Below are 20,753 nucleotides of genomic sequence, written 5' to 3' on the forward strand. Positions count from 1 at the left end.
GAGTTACTGAAGGAGGATACAGATGTAGAACCAGACATAACAGAGTTACTGAAGGAGGATGAGGATACAAATATAGACCCAGATATAAGAGTTACTGAAGGAGGATGGGGATACAGATATATACCCAGACATAACATAATTACTGAAGGAGGATACAGATATAGACCCAGACATAACAGAGTTACTGAAGGAGGATACCGATTTGACCCAGACATAACAGAGTTACTGAAGAAGGATACAGATATAGACCCAGACATAACAGAGTTACTGAAGGAGGATACAGATATAGACCCAGACATACAGTGCCTTGCGAAAGTATTCGGCCCCCTTGAACTTTGCCACCTTGTGCCACATTTCAGGCTTCAAACATAAAGATATAAAACTGTATTTTTTTGTGAAGAATCAACAACAAGTGGGACACAATCATGAAGTGGAACGACATTTATTGGATATTTCCAATTTTTTAACAAATCAAAAACTGAAAAATTGGGCTTTCAAAATTATTCAGCCCCTTTACTTTCAGTGCAGCCAACTCTCTCCAGAAGTTCAGTGAGGATCTCTGAATGATCCAATGTTGACCTAAATGACTAATGATGATAAATACAATCCACCTGTGTGTAATCAAGTCTCCGTATAAATGCACCTGCACTGTGATAGTCTCAGAGGTCCGTTAAAAGCGCAGAGAGCATCATGAAGAACAAGGAACACACCAGGCAGGTCCGAGATACTGTTGTGAAGAAGTTTAAAGCCGGATTTGGATACAAAAAGATTTCCCAAGCTTTAAACATCCCAAGGAGCACTGTGCAAGCGATAATATTGAAATGGAAGGAGTATCAGACCACTGCAAATCTACCAAGACCTGGCCGTCCCTCTAAACTTTCAGCTCATACAAGGAGAAGACTGATCAGAGATGCAGCCAAGAGGCCCATGATCACTCTGGATGAACTGCAGAGATCTACAGCTGAGGTGGGAGACTCTGTCCATAGGACAACAATCAGTCGTATATTGCACAAATCTGACCTTTATGGAAGAGTGGCAAGAAGAAAGCCATTTCTTAAAGATATCCATAAAAAGTGTCGTTTAAAGTTTGCCACAAGCCACCTGGGAGACACACCAAACATGTGGAAGAAGGTGCTCTGGTCAGATGAAACCAAAATTGAACTTTTGGCAACAATGCAAAACCTTATGTTTGGCGTAAAAGCAACACAGCTCATCACCCTGAACACACCATCCCCACTGTCAAACATGGTGGTGGCAGCATCATGGTTTGGGCCTGCTTTTCTTCAGCAGGGACAGGGAAGATGGTTAAAATTGATGGGAAGATGGATGGAGCCAAATACAGGACCATTCTGGAAGAAAACCTGATGGAGTCTGCAAAAGACCTGAGACTGGGACGGAGATTGGTCTTCCAACAAGACAATGATCCAAAACATAAAGCAAAATCTACAATGGAATGGTTCAAAAATAAACATATCCAGGTGTTAGAATGGCCAAGTCAAAGTCCAGACCTGAATCCAATCAAGAATCTGTGGAAAGAACTGAAAACTGCTGTTCACAAATGCTCTCCATCCAACCTCACTGAGCTCGAGCTGTTTTGCAAGGAGGAATGGGAAAAAATTTCAGTCTCTCGATGTGCAAAACTGATAGAGACATACCCCAAGCGACTTACAGCTGTAATCGCAGCAAAAGGTGGCGCTACAAAGTATTAACTTAAGGGGGCTGAATAATTTTGCACGCCCAATTTTTCAGTTTTTGATTTGTTAAAAAAGTTTGAAATATCCAATAAATGTCGTTCCACTTCATGATTGTGTCCCACTTGTTGTTGATTCTTCACAAAAAAAAATACAGTTTTATATCTTTATGTTTGAAGCCTGAAATGTGGCAAAAGGTTGCAAAGTTCAAGGGGGCCGAATACTTTCGCAAGGCACTGTATATAAAAAGACACAAGACATAAAAAAAAGCCTCTGTAAAAGTCTGACTATAAGACCTAAGAACCTGTGTGTGGAATAATGGGAATGTATGTCCTTTGAAGACTGAGAAAAATGAACTGGCCCACGGGGAACATGTCATATTGAGAAAACGGACGATAAAGATAGGCCAAAGCAATTAAAATGTACTTTCCATAAATACGACCATTTATGTCACATTAATTAAACTCATTAATTTATCACTCCTAAACTGACAATTAAACATAAAATATACCTTTTACAAATACATTAGCATGATTAATACATTTGTCTCAAGCAATAGTGCATATGCTTTATATACTGCTGGCCAAATATGCAGTTTTGGGCAAATTGTTATATCACTTTGCTAAATTGTTTCACATACAAGGATTGTGTATGGCTGTTGAAATGTGCAGAACATTAATCAGCTACGCCTGCCCCACATGTAAGGCCCTCTGAGTTGTTTCTGGTGCCACTTTACTTTCTTGACTGTCATGGGACCTGTGTCTATGCTTGGCACACTTCATTGAAGCAGCATCAGCTCTCACAACTTCTCTCTGATTGCTTCCAATGTCACCAAAGAGCTGTCAAGCCACAATTTGTACATCACATTTGAAATAGCAGTGGCTCCCTAATTGAACGTGGCTCCTGCCATACTGGCTGCTCCGTCAATGCAGCTTTTGCAAACAAACAAATTTTGTGCATAGCGACCATATTAGGGACATTCATCATCCTCCGTGCTATATTATTTTGAGGACGTTATCATTTGACATTCTATGATGTATAGGTACCATTTTCTGTGGAATCTTTCTATAAAAAAATGTATGGCCTCCAAGGTTATTGTGACAGGGTGGACCTTCGCCATTTTCAAGGGTTCGCTGGTACCAGCACAAATTAATAAACCTATCCCCTAGTTGGAAGTGAATCCTCTCTTGTGCAAAGTGCCATCAAAGGATGCATGAATGTCTATAATGGCATCCTCATCCTCCTTCAGTAAATCTGTTATGTCTGGGTCAATTTCTGTATCCTCATCCTCCTTCAGTAACTCTGCTATGTCTGGTTCTATATATGTATCCTCCTTCAGTAACTCTGTTATGTCTGGGTCTTTATCTGTATCCTCATCCTCCTTCAGTAACTCTGTTATATCTGGGTCTATATCTGTATCCTCATCCTCCTTCAGTCACTCTGTTATGCCTGGCTCGATATCTGTATCCTCATCCTCCTTCAGTAACTCTGTTATGTCTGGGTCTATACCTGTATCCTCCTTCAGTAACTCTGTTATGTCTGGGTCTATATCTGTATCCTCCTTCAGTAACTCTGTTATGTCTGGGTCTATATCTGTATCCTCCTTCAGTAACTCTTATGTCTGTATCCTCATCCTCCTTCAGTAACTCTGTTATGTCTGGCTCTATATCTGTATCCTCATCCTCCTTCAGTAACTCTGTTATGTCTGGGTCTATATCAGTATCCTCATCCTCCTTCAGCAACTCTGTTATGTCTGGTCAATAGCTGTATCCTCATCCTCCTTCAGTAACTCTGTTATGTCTGGGTCTATATCCTCCTCCTCCTTCAGTAACTCTGTTAAGTCAGGCTCTATATCTGTATCCTCCTTCAGTAACTCTGTGATGTCTGGTGCTATATCTGTATCCTCATCCTCCTTCAGTAACTCTGTTATGTCTGGGTCTATATCTGTATCCTCATCCTCCTTCAGTAACTCTGTTATGTCTGGCTCTATATTTGTATCCTCCTTCAGTAACTCTGTTATGTATGGGTCTATATCTGTATCCTCCTTCAGTAACTCTGTTATGTCTGGGTCAAATCTGTATCCTCCTTCAATAAATCTGTTATGTCTGGGTCTATATATGTATCCTCCTTCAGTAACTCTGTTATGTCTGGGTCTTTATCTGTATCCTCATCCTCCTTCAGTAACTCTGTTATATCTGGGTCTATAGCTGTATCCCCATCCTCCTTCAGTAACTCTGTTATGTCTGGCTCTATATCTGTATACTCATCCTCCTTCAGTAACTCTGTTATGCCTGGCTCGATATCTGTATCGTCATCCTCCTTCAGTAACTCTGCTATGTCTGGGTCTATATCTGTATCCTCCTCCAGTAACTCTGTTATGTCTGGGTCTATACCTGTATCCTCCTTCAGTAACTCTGCTATGTCTGGTTCTATATCTGTATCCTCCTTCAGTTACTCTGTTATGTATGGGTCTATATCTATATCCTCATCCTCCTGCAGTAACTCTGTTATGCCTGGCTTTATATCTGTATCCTCCTTCAGTAACTCTTTAAGTCTGTATCCCCATCCTCCTTCAGTAACTCTGTTATGTCTGGGTCTACATCTGTATCCTCCTTCAGTAACTCTGTTATGTCTGGGTCTATATCTGTATCCTCCTTCAGTAACTCTTATGTCTGGGTCTATATCTGCATCCTCATCCTCCTTCAGTAACTCTGTTATGTCTGGGTCTATATCTGTATCCTCCTTCAGTAACTCTGTTATGTCTAGGTCTATATCTGTATCCTCCTTCAGTAACTGTTATGTCTGGGTCTACATCTGTATCCCCATCCTCCATCAGTAACTCTTATATCTGGGTCTATATCTGTATCCTCATCCTCCTTCAGTAACTCTGTTATGTCTGGGTCAATATCTGTATCCTCCTTCAGTAACTCTTATGTCTGGGTCTACATCTGTATCCCCATCCTCCTTCAGTAACTCTGTTATGTCTGGCTCTATATCTGTATACTCATCCTCCTTCAGTAACTCTGTTATGCCTGGCTCGATATCTGTATCGTCATCCTCCTTCAGTAACTCTGCTATGTCTGGTTCTACATCTGTATCCTCCTTCAGTAACTCTGCTATGTCTGGTTCTATATCTGTATCCTCATCCTCCTTCAGTAACTGTGTTATGTCTGGGTCTACATCTGTATCCTCCTTCAGTAACTCTGTTATGTCTGGGTCTATATCTGTATCCTCCTTCAGTAACTCTTATGTCTGGGTCTATATATGCATCCTCATCCTCCTTCAGTAACTCTGTTATGTCTGGGTCTATATCTGTATCCTCCTTCAGTAACTCTGTTATGTCTAGGTCTATATCTGTATCCTCCTTCAGTAACTGTTATGTCTGGGTCTACATCTGTATCCCCATCCTCCTTCAGTAACTCTGCTATGTCTGGTTCTACATCTGTATCCTCCTTCAGTAACTATGCTATGTCTGGTTCTATATCTGTATCCTCCTTCAGTATCTCTGTTATGTCTGGCTCTATATCTCTATCATCCTTCAGTAACTCTGTTATGCCTGGCTCTATATCTGTATCCTCCTTCAGTAAATCTGTTATGTCTGGGTCAATATATGTACCCTCATCCTCCTTCAGTAACTCTGCTATGTCTGGTTCTATATCTGTATCCTCCTTCAGTAACTCTGCTTTGTCTGGTTCTATATCTGTATCCTCCTTCAGTTAGCCTTCAAAATAAAAGTATGGCATAATTATACTATTTGTATTAATTTGCTTCACTGTCAATGACATACTTTTATTTTGAAGGCAAACTGCAAATTCCATTGTTGTGGCTAATCCGTATTGTGGCTAGCCTCACATAGGTGGGTCCGACCACCATTAATCAAATAAGAACTGTCTTATAAATTAGGGTTATTTTAGATGATGACACCAAGCTATATTATGCCTAATCCTTATTGTGGCTTTACAACACATAACCTGGTCCGGTCAAGACTCGCTAGCCAGATGAAGCTAGCTAGCCGCTTATTGTGTTAGCTTTGGACAACAGTGTTAAGTACCTGGCTAGCTATTTATTTTCATGAACTGAAGTTCAATTTCAATAGGCGAACAACAAGTGGCAACCTAGCTAATATTTACAAGGATTCCTAAATCATTGCTAAGAATAATGAAAATGACTGCAGTTTCTACTGGCCATTGTTTGAGGCTGGTTGTATTGGTGCTAGCTAGGTACCAAGTTCCATAGTATGCATGTCGTGAAGCTAATAGCAGTGACGCTATTACTGTGTAACTCGGGTAGGGTACCATCTGAAAAATAGCGCACTTAGTAGTGTGTACTGGTGCTCGACCAGTTGGCGAAAGCCAACATCACCCACGACAGAGATGGTTGATTGTCAAGGGCAATGAAATCCATTATCTTGGCTTTAATGGATTTTGCCTTTCATTTGTCTCTCTGAAATGTTCTTACTCCATCAAATGACTGCTCGCCTTGTTGACTGCTCGATCCAGACAGCAGACATGGTGGGCTAAGTTAGGAATACTGTGTTGCACGTGTTGCGCAGAATTTTACGTGCCGTCATTACGTCATGTACCTACGTTTTATAGGTATGCAGCTTTGACATCGGGTTTGCAAATCGGCATTAAACTGGACATCGGGCCGATAACGATGTTGGCCGATTCCGATATGTTCACCGATATCGTGCATCCCTGCTAATTAGGCTATATAATTTTGGCGATTTTAATTCAGTTTACATTAGGTAAAGCTTAGCTTCCCCTAGCCTTATGGACATGCTTGCGTATTAAAAACGTAACTGCACGTAAACTGCATTAGCTCTTCGAGTGTATGCTAAGGATGGTTTTTGTAACTTTTTCAAATCATCATTAGTTGTTGCATCGTGCATCCTTAGAATGTGTTAAAATTCAAACATATAGCCCAACGTTTGTATCACAACTAAAGTTACATAAATAACTCTAAATGAAGCATATAGGAGGTCCTGTTTCTTTGTTAACCGCTCAACACAGAATAACCGCATGTGTGAGGTCCCTCGCAAATCATTTGGGGAAAATATCCTTTCTATTTATTCAACTTTGTTCAATTGTAGGCCAATTCTTCATACTATACAATAATGCTACGTAATTCTAACCTGTCTGCTAAATGAACTAGTGTAGCCCACAGCCATATTGCACAGGTGGTCAGGTCCTAATGGCACAGGTCTGGCCCTAACGTAAGGACAACTCAGAGTCTGCTATTATATTCTTCTGAAATAGGATACATTTTCTTCATATCATGTTTCTTTAATAATGGATTTATTGTGTTGGTTTAGGCTATATTAAATGTATTTATTAGACTTGTGACGAGTGGAATGTTAGCTAAAGTGACTGGTAGTCAGACTAGTAGAGCAGAGACTGCGTGGAGAATAAACACGTGTAGAACGTGTTCCGCACATGCGCATAAGCTTCTTTATTCTTTAGTCCGGGGGGGGGGGGGGGTGTTTGGATCCGCAGCCACTCTGATCTTTCAATCTCACTTCAGAAAGGGTTACATTCATGTTAAACCATCGCCTAAGACCTGCCAGAACTCAATATTGCTGTTTTGAGATTCTCATGAGAAACGTTGTATAAAGTGTTTGTTATTGTTTGTTAGTTTTAACATTTCCTTTCTCTTGTGGTTTGTTTTTCACAGCTGCAGATCAATCAGTCCATTATCTTCTGTAACTCCACCCAGAGAGTTGAGCTGCTGGCCAAGAAGATCACCCAGCTGGGCTACTCCTGCTTCTACATCCACGCCAAGATGATGCAGGTGAGCCATTTAGATTCACGCTTATTGTTCTACAAGAGAAAAAATCTGCATCTTTCTGAAAAGAGGTTAAACATTATTATTGGGTTGGAACCCGATTTTTTTTTTTCGTTCCACTGTTCTGACCAGAAAAATAAAGTTCTGAACGGTTTCGTACAAAAACCTCTGAAATATATATATATATTTTTTTATTACATTTACTGTGCCATCAGAAAGTATGCACATACACACCCACCCACACACACATATTTATTCTCACTGTTAGCAGTTGATGTTATTCCTCAATATCACAGACCCCAAAGCAAATCAGGGGGAGGAAAATATGTTTATTCAAAGAGGACAAATCATGCTTGGAAGTAGGTGGTAGATGGTCATTTCTTCCCTGTCCTCAGGGATTCTCTCCACAGAACAAACCGACAGGGTGTAATTTACAACCCCCAGCCCTAGCCTGTGGTTGACCAATTAGAATTATTTTCCGTAAAATATGGCCAATGGCCAAATAACAAGTATCCTGCTACAGTACAGCCGATTCAGACCAATGAAAACGTGGCACATGTAGCTATGAGTCCAGGACTGACATTCCTACACAGATTCTAAACAGATGTTGAACTGAAAACCAACTAATTCCATTGATAATTCCCTGTTGATCGTTAGTACTCTCTTGACCTTTAGTCCTCCTAACCTTTAGTCATCTCGTCCTTTCCATTGTGTATTTATCTTCAGAATATTCTTACACCACCCACGTCATTTTTGAGTGGTAAAGTGGTATTGCATCCATCTACCCGATTCCAATATTGGGAGTTTCATTTGTCCTTGCATCAACCTTTGGTTTGATTAATAATGAAGATACAATTTGTTTTCTATTGGATGATTACAACATAAACTTATTGAAGAGAACCACTCACTGACACCTGACTTGTTGAATACTTTATACTGGATCTATAAGACCACTCACTTACACCTGACTTGTTGAATACTTTATACTCCTATCTGTATCCCCTCATCTATAAGACCACAGACTGACCAGTTCATCTGTATCCCCTCATCTATAAGACCACAGACTGACCAGTTCATCTGTATCCCCTCATCTATAAGTCCCCAGACTAACCAGTTCATCTGTATTTCCTCATCTATAAGACCGCAGACTGACCAGTTCATCTGACTTGTTGAATACTTTATACTCCATCTATCTGTATCCCCTCATCTATAAGACCACCGACTGACCAGTTCATCTGTATCCCCTCATCTATAAGACCACAGACTGACCAGTTCATCTGACTTGTTGAATACTTTATACTCCATCTATCTGTATCCCCTCATCTATAAGACCACCGACTGACCAGTTCATCTGTATCCCCTCATCTATAAGACCACAGACTGACCAGTTCATCTGTATCCCCTCATCTATTAGACCACAGACTGACCAGTTCATCTGACTTGCTGAATACTTTATACTCCATCTATCTGTATCCCCTCATCTATAAGACCACCGACTGACCAGTTCATCTGTATCCCCTCATCTATAAGACCACAGACTGACCAGTTCATCTGTATCCCCTCATCTATTAGACCACAGACTGACCAGTTCATCTGTATCCCCTCATCTATAAGACCACAAACTGACCAGTTCACCTGTATCCCCTCATCTATAAGACCCCAGACTGACCAGTTCATCTGTATCCCCTCATCTATAAGACCACAGACTGACCAGTTCATCTGTATCTCCTCATCTATAAGACCACAGACTGACCAGTTCATCTGACTTGTTGAATAATTTATACTCCACCTATCTGTATCTCCTCATCTATAAGACCACAGACTGACCAGTTCATCTGTATCTCCTCATCTATAAGACCACAGACTGACCAGTTCATCTGTATCTCCTCATCTATAAGACCACAGACTGACCAGTTCATCTGTATCTCCTCATCTATAAGACCACAGACTGACAGTTCATCTGTATCTCCTCATCTATAAGACCACAGACTGACCAGTTCATCTGTATCTCCTCATCTATAAGACCACAGACTGACCAGTTCATCTGACTTGTTGAATACTTTATACTCCATCTATCTGTATCCCCTCATCTATAAGACCACAGACTGACCAGTTCATCTGTATCTCCTCATCTATAACACCACAGACTGACCAGTTCATCTGTATCTCCTCATCTATAAGACCACAGACTGACCAGTTCATCTGACTTGTTGAATACTTTATACTCCATCTATCTGTATCCCCTCATCTATAAGACCACAGACTGACCAGTTCATCTAACTTGTTGAATACTTTGAACCCCATCTATCTGTATCCCCTCATCTATAAGACCACAGACTGACCAGTTCATCTGTATCTCCTCATCTATAAGACCACAGACTGACCAGTTCATCTGTATCTCCTCATCTATAAGACCACAGACTGACCAGTTCATCTGACTTGTTGAATACTTTATACTCCATCTATCTGTATCCCCTCATCTATAAGACCACAGACTGACCAGTTCATCTAACTTGTTGAATACTTTGAACCCCATCTATCTGTATCCCCTCATCTATAAGACCACAGACTGACCAGTTAATCTGTATCTCCTCATCTATAAGACCACAGACTGACACCTGACTTGTTGAATACTTTAAACTCCATCTATCTGTGTCCCCTCATCTATAAGACCACAGACTGACCAGTTCATCTGTATCCCCTCATCTAATAGACCACAGACTGACCAGTTCATCTGACGTGTTGAATACTTTATACTCCATCTATCTGTATCCCCTCATCTATAAGACCACAGACTGACCAGTTCATCTGTATCCCCTCATCTAATAGACCACAGACTGACCAGTTCATCTGACTTGTTGAATACTTCATACTCCATCTATCTGTATCGACTCATCTATAAGACCACAGACTGACCAGTTCATCTGTATCCCCTCATCTAATAGACCACAGACTGACCAGTTCATCTGACGTGTTGAATACTTTATACTCCATCTATTTGTATCCCCTCATCTATAAGACCACAGACTGACCAGTTCATCTGTATCCCCTCATCTATAAGACCACAGACTGACCAGTACATCTGTATCCCCTCATCTATAAGACCACAGACTGACCAGTTCATCTGACGTGTTGAATACTTTATACTCCATCTATCTGTATCCCCTCATCTATAAGACCACAGACTGACCAGTTCATCTGTATCCCCTCATCTATAAGACCACAGACTGACCAGTACATCTGTATCTCCTCATCTATAAGACCACAGACTGACCAGTTCATCTGTATCCCCTCATCTATAAGACCACAGACTGACCAGTACATCTGTATCCCCTCATCTATAAGACCACAGACTGACCAGTTCATCTGTATCCCCTCATCTATAAGACCACAGACTGACCAGTTCATCTGACTTGTTGAATACTTTATACTCCATCTATCTGTGTCCCCTCATCTATAAGACCACAGACTGACCAGCACATCTGTATCCCCTCATCTATAAGACCACAGACTGACCAGTTCATCTGATCCCCTCATCTATAAGACCGCAGACTGACCAGTTCGTCTGCCACCCTTATTGATCATATTTTTTACTAATTATTTAAATAATGTTGCTAATACAGGTATACTTTATACTGACATTTCTGACCACTTTCCAATTTTCCACTTCTCTTTGGCCGCTGGAAATTAACAGATGGTATTGATTAGTAGCAGTAGATGTAGAATTTTAAACTAAATTAATTGTGAGCGCTTTAAGATCAGCAGCAGCATGATGAGATTGGGGCCTTTTTGTTGAAGTCAGTGTCTTCCTCAATTACTGAGCTTCGCAAACTCGTATTGTTTCTAAATATTTGTCACGCCCTGACCTTCGAGATCCTTTTTGTGTCTCTATTTGGTTTGGTCAGGGTGTGATTTTGGGTGGGTATTCTGTGTTCTATTATTTGTGTTTCTATGTTTTGGCTGGGTAGGGTTCTCAATCAGGGACAGCTGTCTATCGTTGTCTCTGTGAACCATACTTAGGTAGCCCTTTTTCCACCTGTCTTTGTGGGAGGTTGACTTTGTATAGGGCACATAGCCTTTAGCTTCATGGTTTGTTTTGTAGTGTTTATTGTTTTGTTCGGCGTCTTTTCTAATAAAAATAATATGTACACTCACAACGCTGCACCTTGGTCCTCTTCATTTAAAGGCCGTGACAATATTTGATATTTTACAAATGATTGCCCAATATCTGTACTACCATGTTTTTTACAGAATCCTTGTAAAAATGTGTCTGTGAAAATATTGAAACATTTAAATCAACACTGTATTCTATATGAGCTACAAAATGGTTTTGGTAAAAACTACTCCACAGATATGGCTCTTTTGCAACTTGGGGAGAAAATATTTACTGCCCTAAACAACAATGAATATTCTCTTGGCATCTTTTTAGATGTATCCAAAGCGTTTGACAAGGTTGATCATGAAATATTACTTTCTAGATTGCAATACTATGGTTTTCATGATTATACATATAATTGGTTATATAATTATGTTTATGATAGAGAACCATTTGTTTATGCAAACGGCTGTGCATCTACCAGGGCCAAGATATTCTGTGACATGCCACAGGGTTCAATAATTGGACTTTTGTTATCCCTAATCTACTGTGTATCCGGAAAGTATTCAGACCCCTTGACTTTTTGCACATTTTGCCTTATTCTATAATTGATTAAATCAAAAACAGGTTTTAGAAATGTTTGCAAAAACATGACGCTACAAGTTTGGCACACCTGTATTTGGGGAGTTCCTCCCATTCTTCTCTGCAGGTCCCCTCAAACTCTGTCAGGTTGGATGGGGAGCGTCGGTGCACAGCTATTTTCAGGTTTCTCCACAGATGTTAGATTGGGTTCAAGTCCGGCTCTGGCTGGGCCACTCAAGGGCATTTAGAGACTTGTCCCGAAGCCACTGCTGCGTTGACTTGGCTGTGTGCTTAGGGTCATTATTCTGTTGGAAGGTGAACCTTCGCCCTAGTCTGAGGTCCTGAAGCGCTCGCTCTGGAGCAGGTTTTCATCAAGGACCTCTCTGTACTTTGCTCCGTTCATCTTTCCCTCGAACCTGACTAGTCTACCAGTCCCTGCCGCTGAAAAACATCCCCACAGCATGGTGCTGCCACCACCATGCTTCACCGTAAGGATGGTGCCAGGTTTCTTCCAGACGTGATGCTTCTGTCTGGCCTGATTGGTGGAGTGCTGCAAACATGGTTGTCCTTCTGGAAGGTTCCCATCTCCACAGAGGTACTCTGTAGCGCTATCAGATTGGCCATGGGGTTCTTGGTCACCTCACTGAGCAAGGGCCTTCTCCCCCGATTGCTCAGTTTGGCCGGGTAGCCAGTTCTAGGAAGGGTATTAGTGGTTCCAAACTTCTTCCATTTAAGAATGATGGAGGTCACTGTGTTCTTGGGAAACTTCAATGCCCGAATAAATATTTTGGTATTCTTCCCAAGATCTGTGCCTCGACACAGTCCTCTCTCGGAGCTCTACGGACAGACTGGGGGTCAGCCTGATGAAACAAACTGCTCAGTAATATCCTCCGTATAGCCTATTTCTCACACACACATTTAAACAAAACACATTTTTTTCTTGTGATTACTGATCAATTAATTTATGAATAGTAGGTTTTATCTTTTTTTTTAACTTTTTTTTGGTACTTAATTACCTCCTACGTTTAATTATTACTCAATTAAATTAATCATGCAACTAATTCATTAGTAATTTGGGGCATCATGGGAAAAGTTTATTTAATGAGTTACAGTTTCCCAAATTAACTCAAGAATACATCGATATACCAGTTATCAATCAATCATTTCTTCATATCAGTCTCATTCTGAACTTCGCAAATATCTTAATCCACAAGAACCTTAGCCTAAGAGATGAATCAGTGACACACAAATTGGCTTAATTATTTATTTAATGGAAGCTTTTCTCATGTCAAACATGTAAAGTGTGGTGTACCACAGGGCAGCTCTCTAGGCCCTCTACTCGTTTCTATTTTTATCAATGACCTGCCACTGGCATTAAGCAAAGCATGTGTGTCCGTGTATTCTGATGATTCAACTATATACACATCAGCAACCACAGCTAATGAAGTCACTGAAACCCTTAACAAAGATGTGCAGTCTGTTTTGGAATGGGTGGCCAGTAATAAACTGGTCCTGAACATCTCTAGAACTAAGAGCATTGTATTTGGTACAAATCATTCCTTAAGTGCTAGACCTCAGCTTTATCTGGTAATGAATGGTGTGGCTGTTGAACATGTTGAGGAGACTAAATTACTTGGCGTTACCTTAGATTGTAAGCTGTTATTGTCAAAACATATAGATTCAATGGTTGCAAAGATGCTCTTAATTGTAATCTTGAGGGCTAATATACAGTTGAAGTCGGAAGTTTACATACACTTAGGTTGGAGTCATTAACCTTTTGTGACTAGGGGGCAGTATTTTCATTTTTGGAAAAATAACGTTCCCGTAGTAAACGGGATATTTTGTCAGGATCTTCCTTCCATCTCATATTGCTAAAATAAACAGCAAACCTGGTTTCAAAAAACAGATAAAGCAACATGCGGCACAACGCCTAGATAGTTTGTGCGTATGCATTGATATGTAGGCTACGTGTGCCTTTTAAAACATGTATGTAGTTCTGTCCTTGAGCTGTTCTTGTCTATTGATGTTCTGTATTATGTCATTCTGTATTATGTTTCATGTTTTGCGTGGACCCCAGGAAGAGTAGCTGCCGCTTTTGCAACAGCTAATGGGGATCCTAATAAAATTGAAAAAATAAAATAAATAAATACTAACTAAATAATCACACAGAAATACATAAACACACATGGTATAGGTTATCGATTACTAACCTAATGCATATGAAAAGTCCCTAGTGGCCTAACACAATATGACAGCTTGTTACACAATGGAAAGGGGGTGGGGAAAGATAAAGAGCAGGAGAGACAAAGATATGTGGAAGCTATGCTCATGGGAATATGAATACTCATTCTAAAATAATTGCGATGTATATATTTACGCGTGGATGTCTTTGTCATCTCTCTGTTGAATTCGATCCGTCTATGGGAAGTGTTTCGATTTAAGTCTCTGGTTGTCCCCCAGAGGTCACAATGTCCTTCTTAGTTGTAGGCTTCTTTTGTTCTGGAGTGTTTGTTAGAATGGATACATCAGAGGTCCCACACAGTGTTGAGAGGGATCTGTATTTCCCTAAGTTTGTTAGAATAGATACCTCATGATGGTGAGAGAAACTGTTCTTTGCCTCCCGTCTTTGGTCGAGTTTCCTAGGCTATTTTACATATACAGCTGCAGGCTGTGAATGTGTAGTCTAGTCTTCCTTCACCTTCACTCGTTGAAAGTTTCAGAGGGTCTTACCATTTTCTGGTCTTATAGTTTTAAACCATTTAGACCATTTTGGTCTAATATGTACATTTTTCAGTGAGTCCTCTTAAGCACTCTGGTCGGAAAGCCGGTTCCGTCATGTTGAAACAATGCCTGTACTCACATGGGCGTGGTTACCGACTTGGCCCAGGTTTATATGAAAAGGGTAAAATCACATTTCTATCTTTTCAAAAGTATTCTTATACTTAATAATTTATTTTAGATGTAAACCTGATCACTAGGATGTTACACTTTCAGAGTTACAGTTAGCATGTTATACAGTCTTTCTGACCATTTTAATGTCATCACAAAATAGACATTCATTTCTATATTACATTTGTCATAATTCCCAACATTTGGATATTGAAATATATTGTCCCAATGTTCATTGTTTGATGTTTGAAGTTTTGGCAAAGTCTGTCCCTGTTACAACAAAGGGATGTTTAACTTCTCCATACTGCAGTGCAAGAGAGAGAAAGTTTACAACATTAAGTCATAAAACTGGGCCAACTCCCCCAAGAGAGAAAGAGAGTTTGGCTAGCTGATCTGGCACCTTTGATTTTCATGACATATTGTATATTGCTTTTTTGTGGTGTGTTTTTCATATAAGCCACTGGGCTTCCAACCGCACCTGCACATTTGATTTGTTATATATATTTTTAGTAAATCTGTTTTGTCACTTGTTTTCTTTGTGGTGCAAATAAATTAAACTAAAACCCTTGACATATTCCACATTTTGTTGTTACAGCCTAAATTCAAAATGGATTAAAACCATCTACACACAATACCCCATAATGACAAAGTGAAAATGTTTTTTTATTTTTTTATTTCTGCTAATGTATTGAAAATGATGATAAAATTGTTTGTTGAACAATTGCTAGACAACCAGATTTAAGTTAAAACTGTAACTCGGCCACAGGAACATTCACTGTCTTCTTGGTAAGTAACACAAGTGTAAATTTGGCCTTGTGTTTTAGGCTATTGTCCTGCTGAAAGTTGAATTAATCTCCCAGTGACTGGTGGAAAGCAGACTGAGCCAGCTTTTCCTTTAGGATTTTGTCTGTGTTTCCATTCCGTTTCCTTTTTATCCTGAGAAACTCCCCAGTCCTTAATGATTACAAGCTTACCTATAACATGATGCAGCCACCACTATGCTTGAATATATGGAGAGTGGTACTCAGTAATGTTTGCGTTGGATTTTCCACAAACATAACACTTTGTATTCAGGACAAACAGTGAATTGCTTTGCCACATTTTTTGTAGTATTACTTTAGTGCCTTGTTGCAAACAGGATGCATGTTTTGGAATATTCTGTACAGGCTTCCCTTTTACTCTGTCAATTAGATTAGTATTGTGGAGTAACTACAATATCATTGATCCATTCTCAGTTTTCTCCTATCACAGCCATTAAACTGTTTTAAAGTCACCATTGGCCCTGTGGTGAAATCCCTGAGCGGTTTCCTTCCTTTCCGGCAAAAGAGTTAGGAAGGACGCCTGTATCTTTGTAGTAACAGGATGTATTGATACACCATCCAAAGTGTAATTAATAACTTCACCATGCTCAAAGGAATATTCCATGTCTGCTTTAAACAACAACAAAAAATGTATCTACCAATAGGTGCCTCGCTCTTTGGTTGAATCTGTGTTTGACATTTACTGTTCGACTGGGGGACCTTACCAGTGGAGGCTGCTGAGGGGAGGACGGCTCATAATAATGGCTGGAATGGGGCAAATGGAATGGTATCAAGCCATGTGTTTTGATGTATTTATGTAAATTATGGTGCCACGAATCTCTTGCGGACCTTACAGATAATTGTATGTGTGGGGTACAGAGATGAGATAGTCATTCAAAAATTATGTTAAACACTATTATTGCACACACAGTGAGTCCATGCAACTTATTATGTGACTTGTTAAGCAGATGTTTACTCCTGAACTTATTTAGGCTTGCCATAACAAAGGGGTTGAATACTTATTGACTCAAGACATTTCAGCTTTTAATTTTTAATGAATTTGTAAAAATAAAAAAAATCCACTTTGATATTATGGGGTATTGTGTGTAGGCCAGCGATGAAGAAAAAATCACAATTTAATAAATTTTAAATTCAGGCTGTAACACAACAACATTTGGAAAAAGTGAAGGGATGTGAATACTTTCTGAAGGCATTGTTGCTCGACATTAATTACTTCACCAATCAGTGCGGATAGAGCAGCTTGCTATGGAGCGGGCAAGCTATTTACATGCATTGGACAGACTAGAGTAAGGCGCGAGATGCGACTGACATTTGGCGGGTGGGGAGAGAGTGAGAGGCGATACAGGAGATGGCTTAGCTTGAAGCACTGTGCATCTTGTTGTTATGACAATTATCATAATTAGGCCCACAGAATTGTACCTACAGAGGATTGCCTACACACTGGCAAATATTTTCTGTCAGGCAGACACTGGAATAAGTTTCTGAGTGACAGAGTGAGGGCTTTGCATAAGTGCTTTGCTTTTTGTTGGACTGGGAAAAAATTACCGCAACTTAAAATAACTTTGTTAACCAGTTCCCTTGGTTTTAAAATAACAATTCTGTTCCGGAACAGTATAGATTACTTTAGTTCGTGGTTCTGATTCTGTTCCTGGAAAAAAATATTTTCCAGTTTTTGGTTCTGTTCCCAAGACTGGTTCCAACCCATTAATATTATTATTAACATATTTAGTGGGTCTACAAACCATACCAGATTTAATGATGATTCAGATTCATGTTATTTGTCCTATAAGAAAAAACCTGACCAGAGAGGAGATTATGTCTCCAAGATGGCGTAGCAGTGAAGACGTGTTTGTTTTGTCCTCTCGTGTACTTTTGTATTTTTCGCATTTTTTGTATATATATTTCAATTTATTTTCAATCTCTTTTCGATTTTTTATTCGATTATACCTTCCGGTAACCTGCCTCACCCAATGTGATACGGAATCGCTATTATTTTCAATTTTAGAACACATTCAAGAATCTCCAGAAGCTAACCAGCTAATTAGCTACAAGCTATTTAGTCATTGTTAGGCACTGCTAGCGGCTTTTACCTTCTGCACAGATACCAGCCCTGTTTTTAGCCTGGATAATACTCGCTAGTCTACCAATATCGGACTGTCTCTCCACAACAACGGCAGATTCCTGCCGTAATCCCTGGACCACTGGCTAGCTTTCACACACCGTGGCACCCAGTACCGAAGCTATGCCTGAGGCCCACCTCCCGGCCTACTCAGCTGTTCACCCGAACCCCACTCATACACGGCTAGAGCCCAAAACTCCACCGGATCCTTGCTGTAAACTCTGGACCTTGGCACCGGATCACCGCTGCTACCGATTGGATATAGTGGCTAACGCCACTGCCACGAAGCTAGAACCAGTTAGCTGTGAGCCAGGCACATCTCCCGGCTAGCAAACTAAATTCCACAATACCTCTTTCGCCATCTGGCTTGGATTCTCTGTCGACACGGCGCCCCGCCGCACCACCACGACTGGTCTGCCGACGAATACTCCATCCGCTGTGCCTTCATCCGGCCTCCGTCGGAGCAGACGCTCCTACTAGCCCAGGGCTACTAACTTTAAACGCCGTGTCGCTAGCATAGTGGTGGCTCCCCTGTTCCATCTACTGCTGCCCCCTGGACACTATGATAACTTGGCTACATAGCTGATGCCTGCTGGACTGTCCATTAATCACCGTACTCCATTCTGTTTATTTATTTTTATCTGTCGGCCCCAGCCGCGAACTCAGGCTCTGTGTGTAGTTAATCCGACCCTCTCTGCCTAGTCATCGCCATTTTACCTGCTGTTGTTGTGTTAGCTGATTAGCTGTTGTTTTAGCTAGCTCTCCCAATCAACACCTGTGATTACTTTATGCCTCGCTGTATGTCTCTCTCAATTGTCAATATGCCTTGTATACTGTTGTACAGGTTAGTTATCATTGTTTTAGTTTACAATGGACCCCCTAGTTCCACTCTTCATACCTCCTTTGTCCCACCTCCCACACATGTGGTGACCTCACCCATTACAACCAGCATGTCCAGAGACACAACCTCTCTTATCATCACCCAGTGCCTGGGCTTACCTCCGCTGTACCCGCACACCACCATACCCCTGTCTGCGCATTATGCCCTGAATATATTCTACCACGCCCAGAAATTTGCTCCTTTTATTCTTTGTCCCCAATGCTCTAGGTGACCAGTTTTGATAGCCTTTAGCCGCACCCTCATCCTACTCCTCCTCTGTTCCGCGGGTGATGTGGAGGTAAACCCAGGCCCTGCATATCCCCAGGCACCCTCATTTGTTGACTTCTGTGATCGAAAAAGCCTTGGTTTCATGCATGTCAACATCAGAAGCCTCCTCCCTAAGTTTGTTTTACTCACTGCTTTAGCACACTCTGCCAACCCTGATGTCCTTGCTGTATCTGAATCCTGGCTTAGGAAGGCCACCAAAAATTCTGCGATTTCCATACCCAACTATAACATTTTCCGTCAAGATAGAACTGCCAAAGGGGGAGGAGTTGCAGTCTACTGCAGAGATAGCCTGCAAAGTAATGTCATACTTTCCAGGTCCATACGCAAACAGTTCAAACTTCTAATTTAAAAAATGAATCTCTCCAGAAATAAGTCTCTCACTGTTGCCGCCTGCTACCGACCCCCCTCAGCTCCCAGCTGTGCCCTGGATATCATTTGTGAATTGATCATCCCCCCATCTAGCTTCAGAGTTTGTTCTGTTAGCTGACCTAAACTGGGATACGCTTAACACCCCGGCAGTCCTACAATCTAAGCTAGATGCCCTCAATCTCACACAAATCATCACGGAACCCACCAGGTACAACCCTAAATCTGTAAACAAGGGCACCCTCATAGACGTTATCCTGACCAACTGGCCCTCCAAATACACCTCCGCTGTCTTCAATCAGGATCTCAGCGATCACTGCCTCATTGCCTGTATCCGCTACGAGTCCGCAGTCAAACGACCACACCTAATCACTGTCAAACTCTCCCTAAAACACTTCTGCGAGCAGGCCTTTCTAATCGACCTGGCCCGGGTATCCTGGAAGGACATTGACCTCATCCCGTCAGTTGAGGATGCCTGGTCATTCTTCAAAAGTAACTTCCTCACCATCTTAGATAAGCATGTTCCGTTAAAAAAATGCAGAACTAAGAACAGATATAGCCCCTGGTTCACTCCAGACCTGACTGCCCTCGACCAGCACAAAAACATTCTGTGGCGGACTGCAATAGCATCGAATAGTCCCCACGATATGCAACTGTTCAGGGAAGTCAGGAACCAACACACGCAGTCAGTTGGGAAAGCAAAGGCCAGCTTTTTCAAGCAGAAATGTGCATCCTGTAGCTCTAACTCCAAAAAGTTATGGGACACTGTAAAGTCCATGGAGAACAAGAGCACCTCCTCCCAGCTGCCCACTGACCGATAAATCCATGATAATCGAAAACTTCAACAAGCATTTCTCAACGGCTGGCCATGCCTTCCTCCTGGCTACTCCAACCTCGGCCAACAGCTCCACGCCCCCCGCAGCTACTCGCCCAAGCCTCCTCAACTTCTCCTTTACCCAAAACCAGATAGCAGATGTTCTGAAAGAGCTGCAAAACCTGGACACATACAAATCAGCTGGACTTGACAATCTGGACCCTCTATTTCTGAAACTATCCGCCGCCATTGTCGCAACCCCTATTACCAACCCGTTCAACCTCTCTTTCATATCGGCTGAGATCCCCAAGAACTGGAAAGCTGCCGCGGTCATCCCTCTTCAAAGCGGGAGACACCCTGAACCCAAACTGTTACAGACCTATATCCATCCTTCCCTGCCTATATAAGGTCTTCAAAGGCAAG

At 41.2% G+C, this 20,753-nt stretch overlaps 1 protein-coding gene across 1 annotated transcript in view; it reads left to right on the top strand.

The window, feature by feature from the left end:
- The window catches only part of LOC110496082 (putative ATP-dependent RNA helicase ddx6), an 85,003-nt gene that overhangs the window by 57,053 nt on the left and 7,197 nt on the right, over positions 1 to 20,753 (top strand). The window contains exon 10 of the mRNA XM_036952544.2: positions 7,365 to 7,481. Coding sequence (XP_036808439.1) covers positions 7,365 to 7,481 — 117 coding nt within the window. The remainder of the gene's footprint in view (positions 1 to 7,364; positions 7,482 to 20,753) is intronic.

The sequence above is a fragment of the Oncorhynchus mykiss genome, chromosome 18 (assembly GCF_057628025.1).
Source record: "Oncorhynchus mykiss isolate SJ-2025 chromosome 18, ASM5762802v1, whole genome shotgun sequence".
Lineage (NCBI taxonomy): Eukaryota > Metazoa > Chordata > Actinopteri > Salmoniformes > Salmonidae > Oncorhynchus > Oncorhynchus mykiss.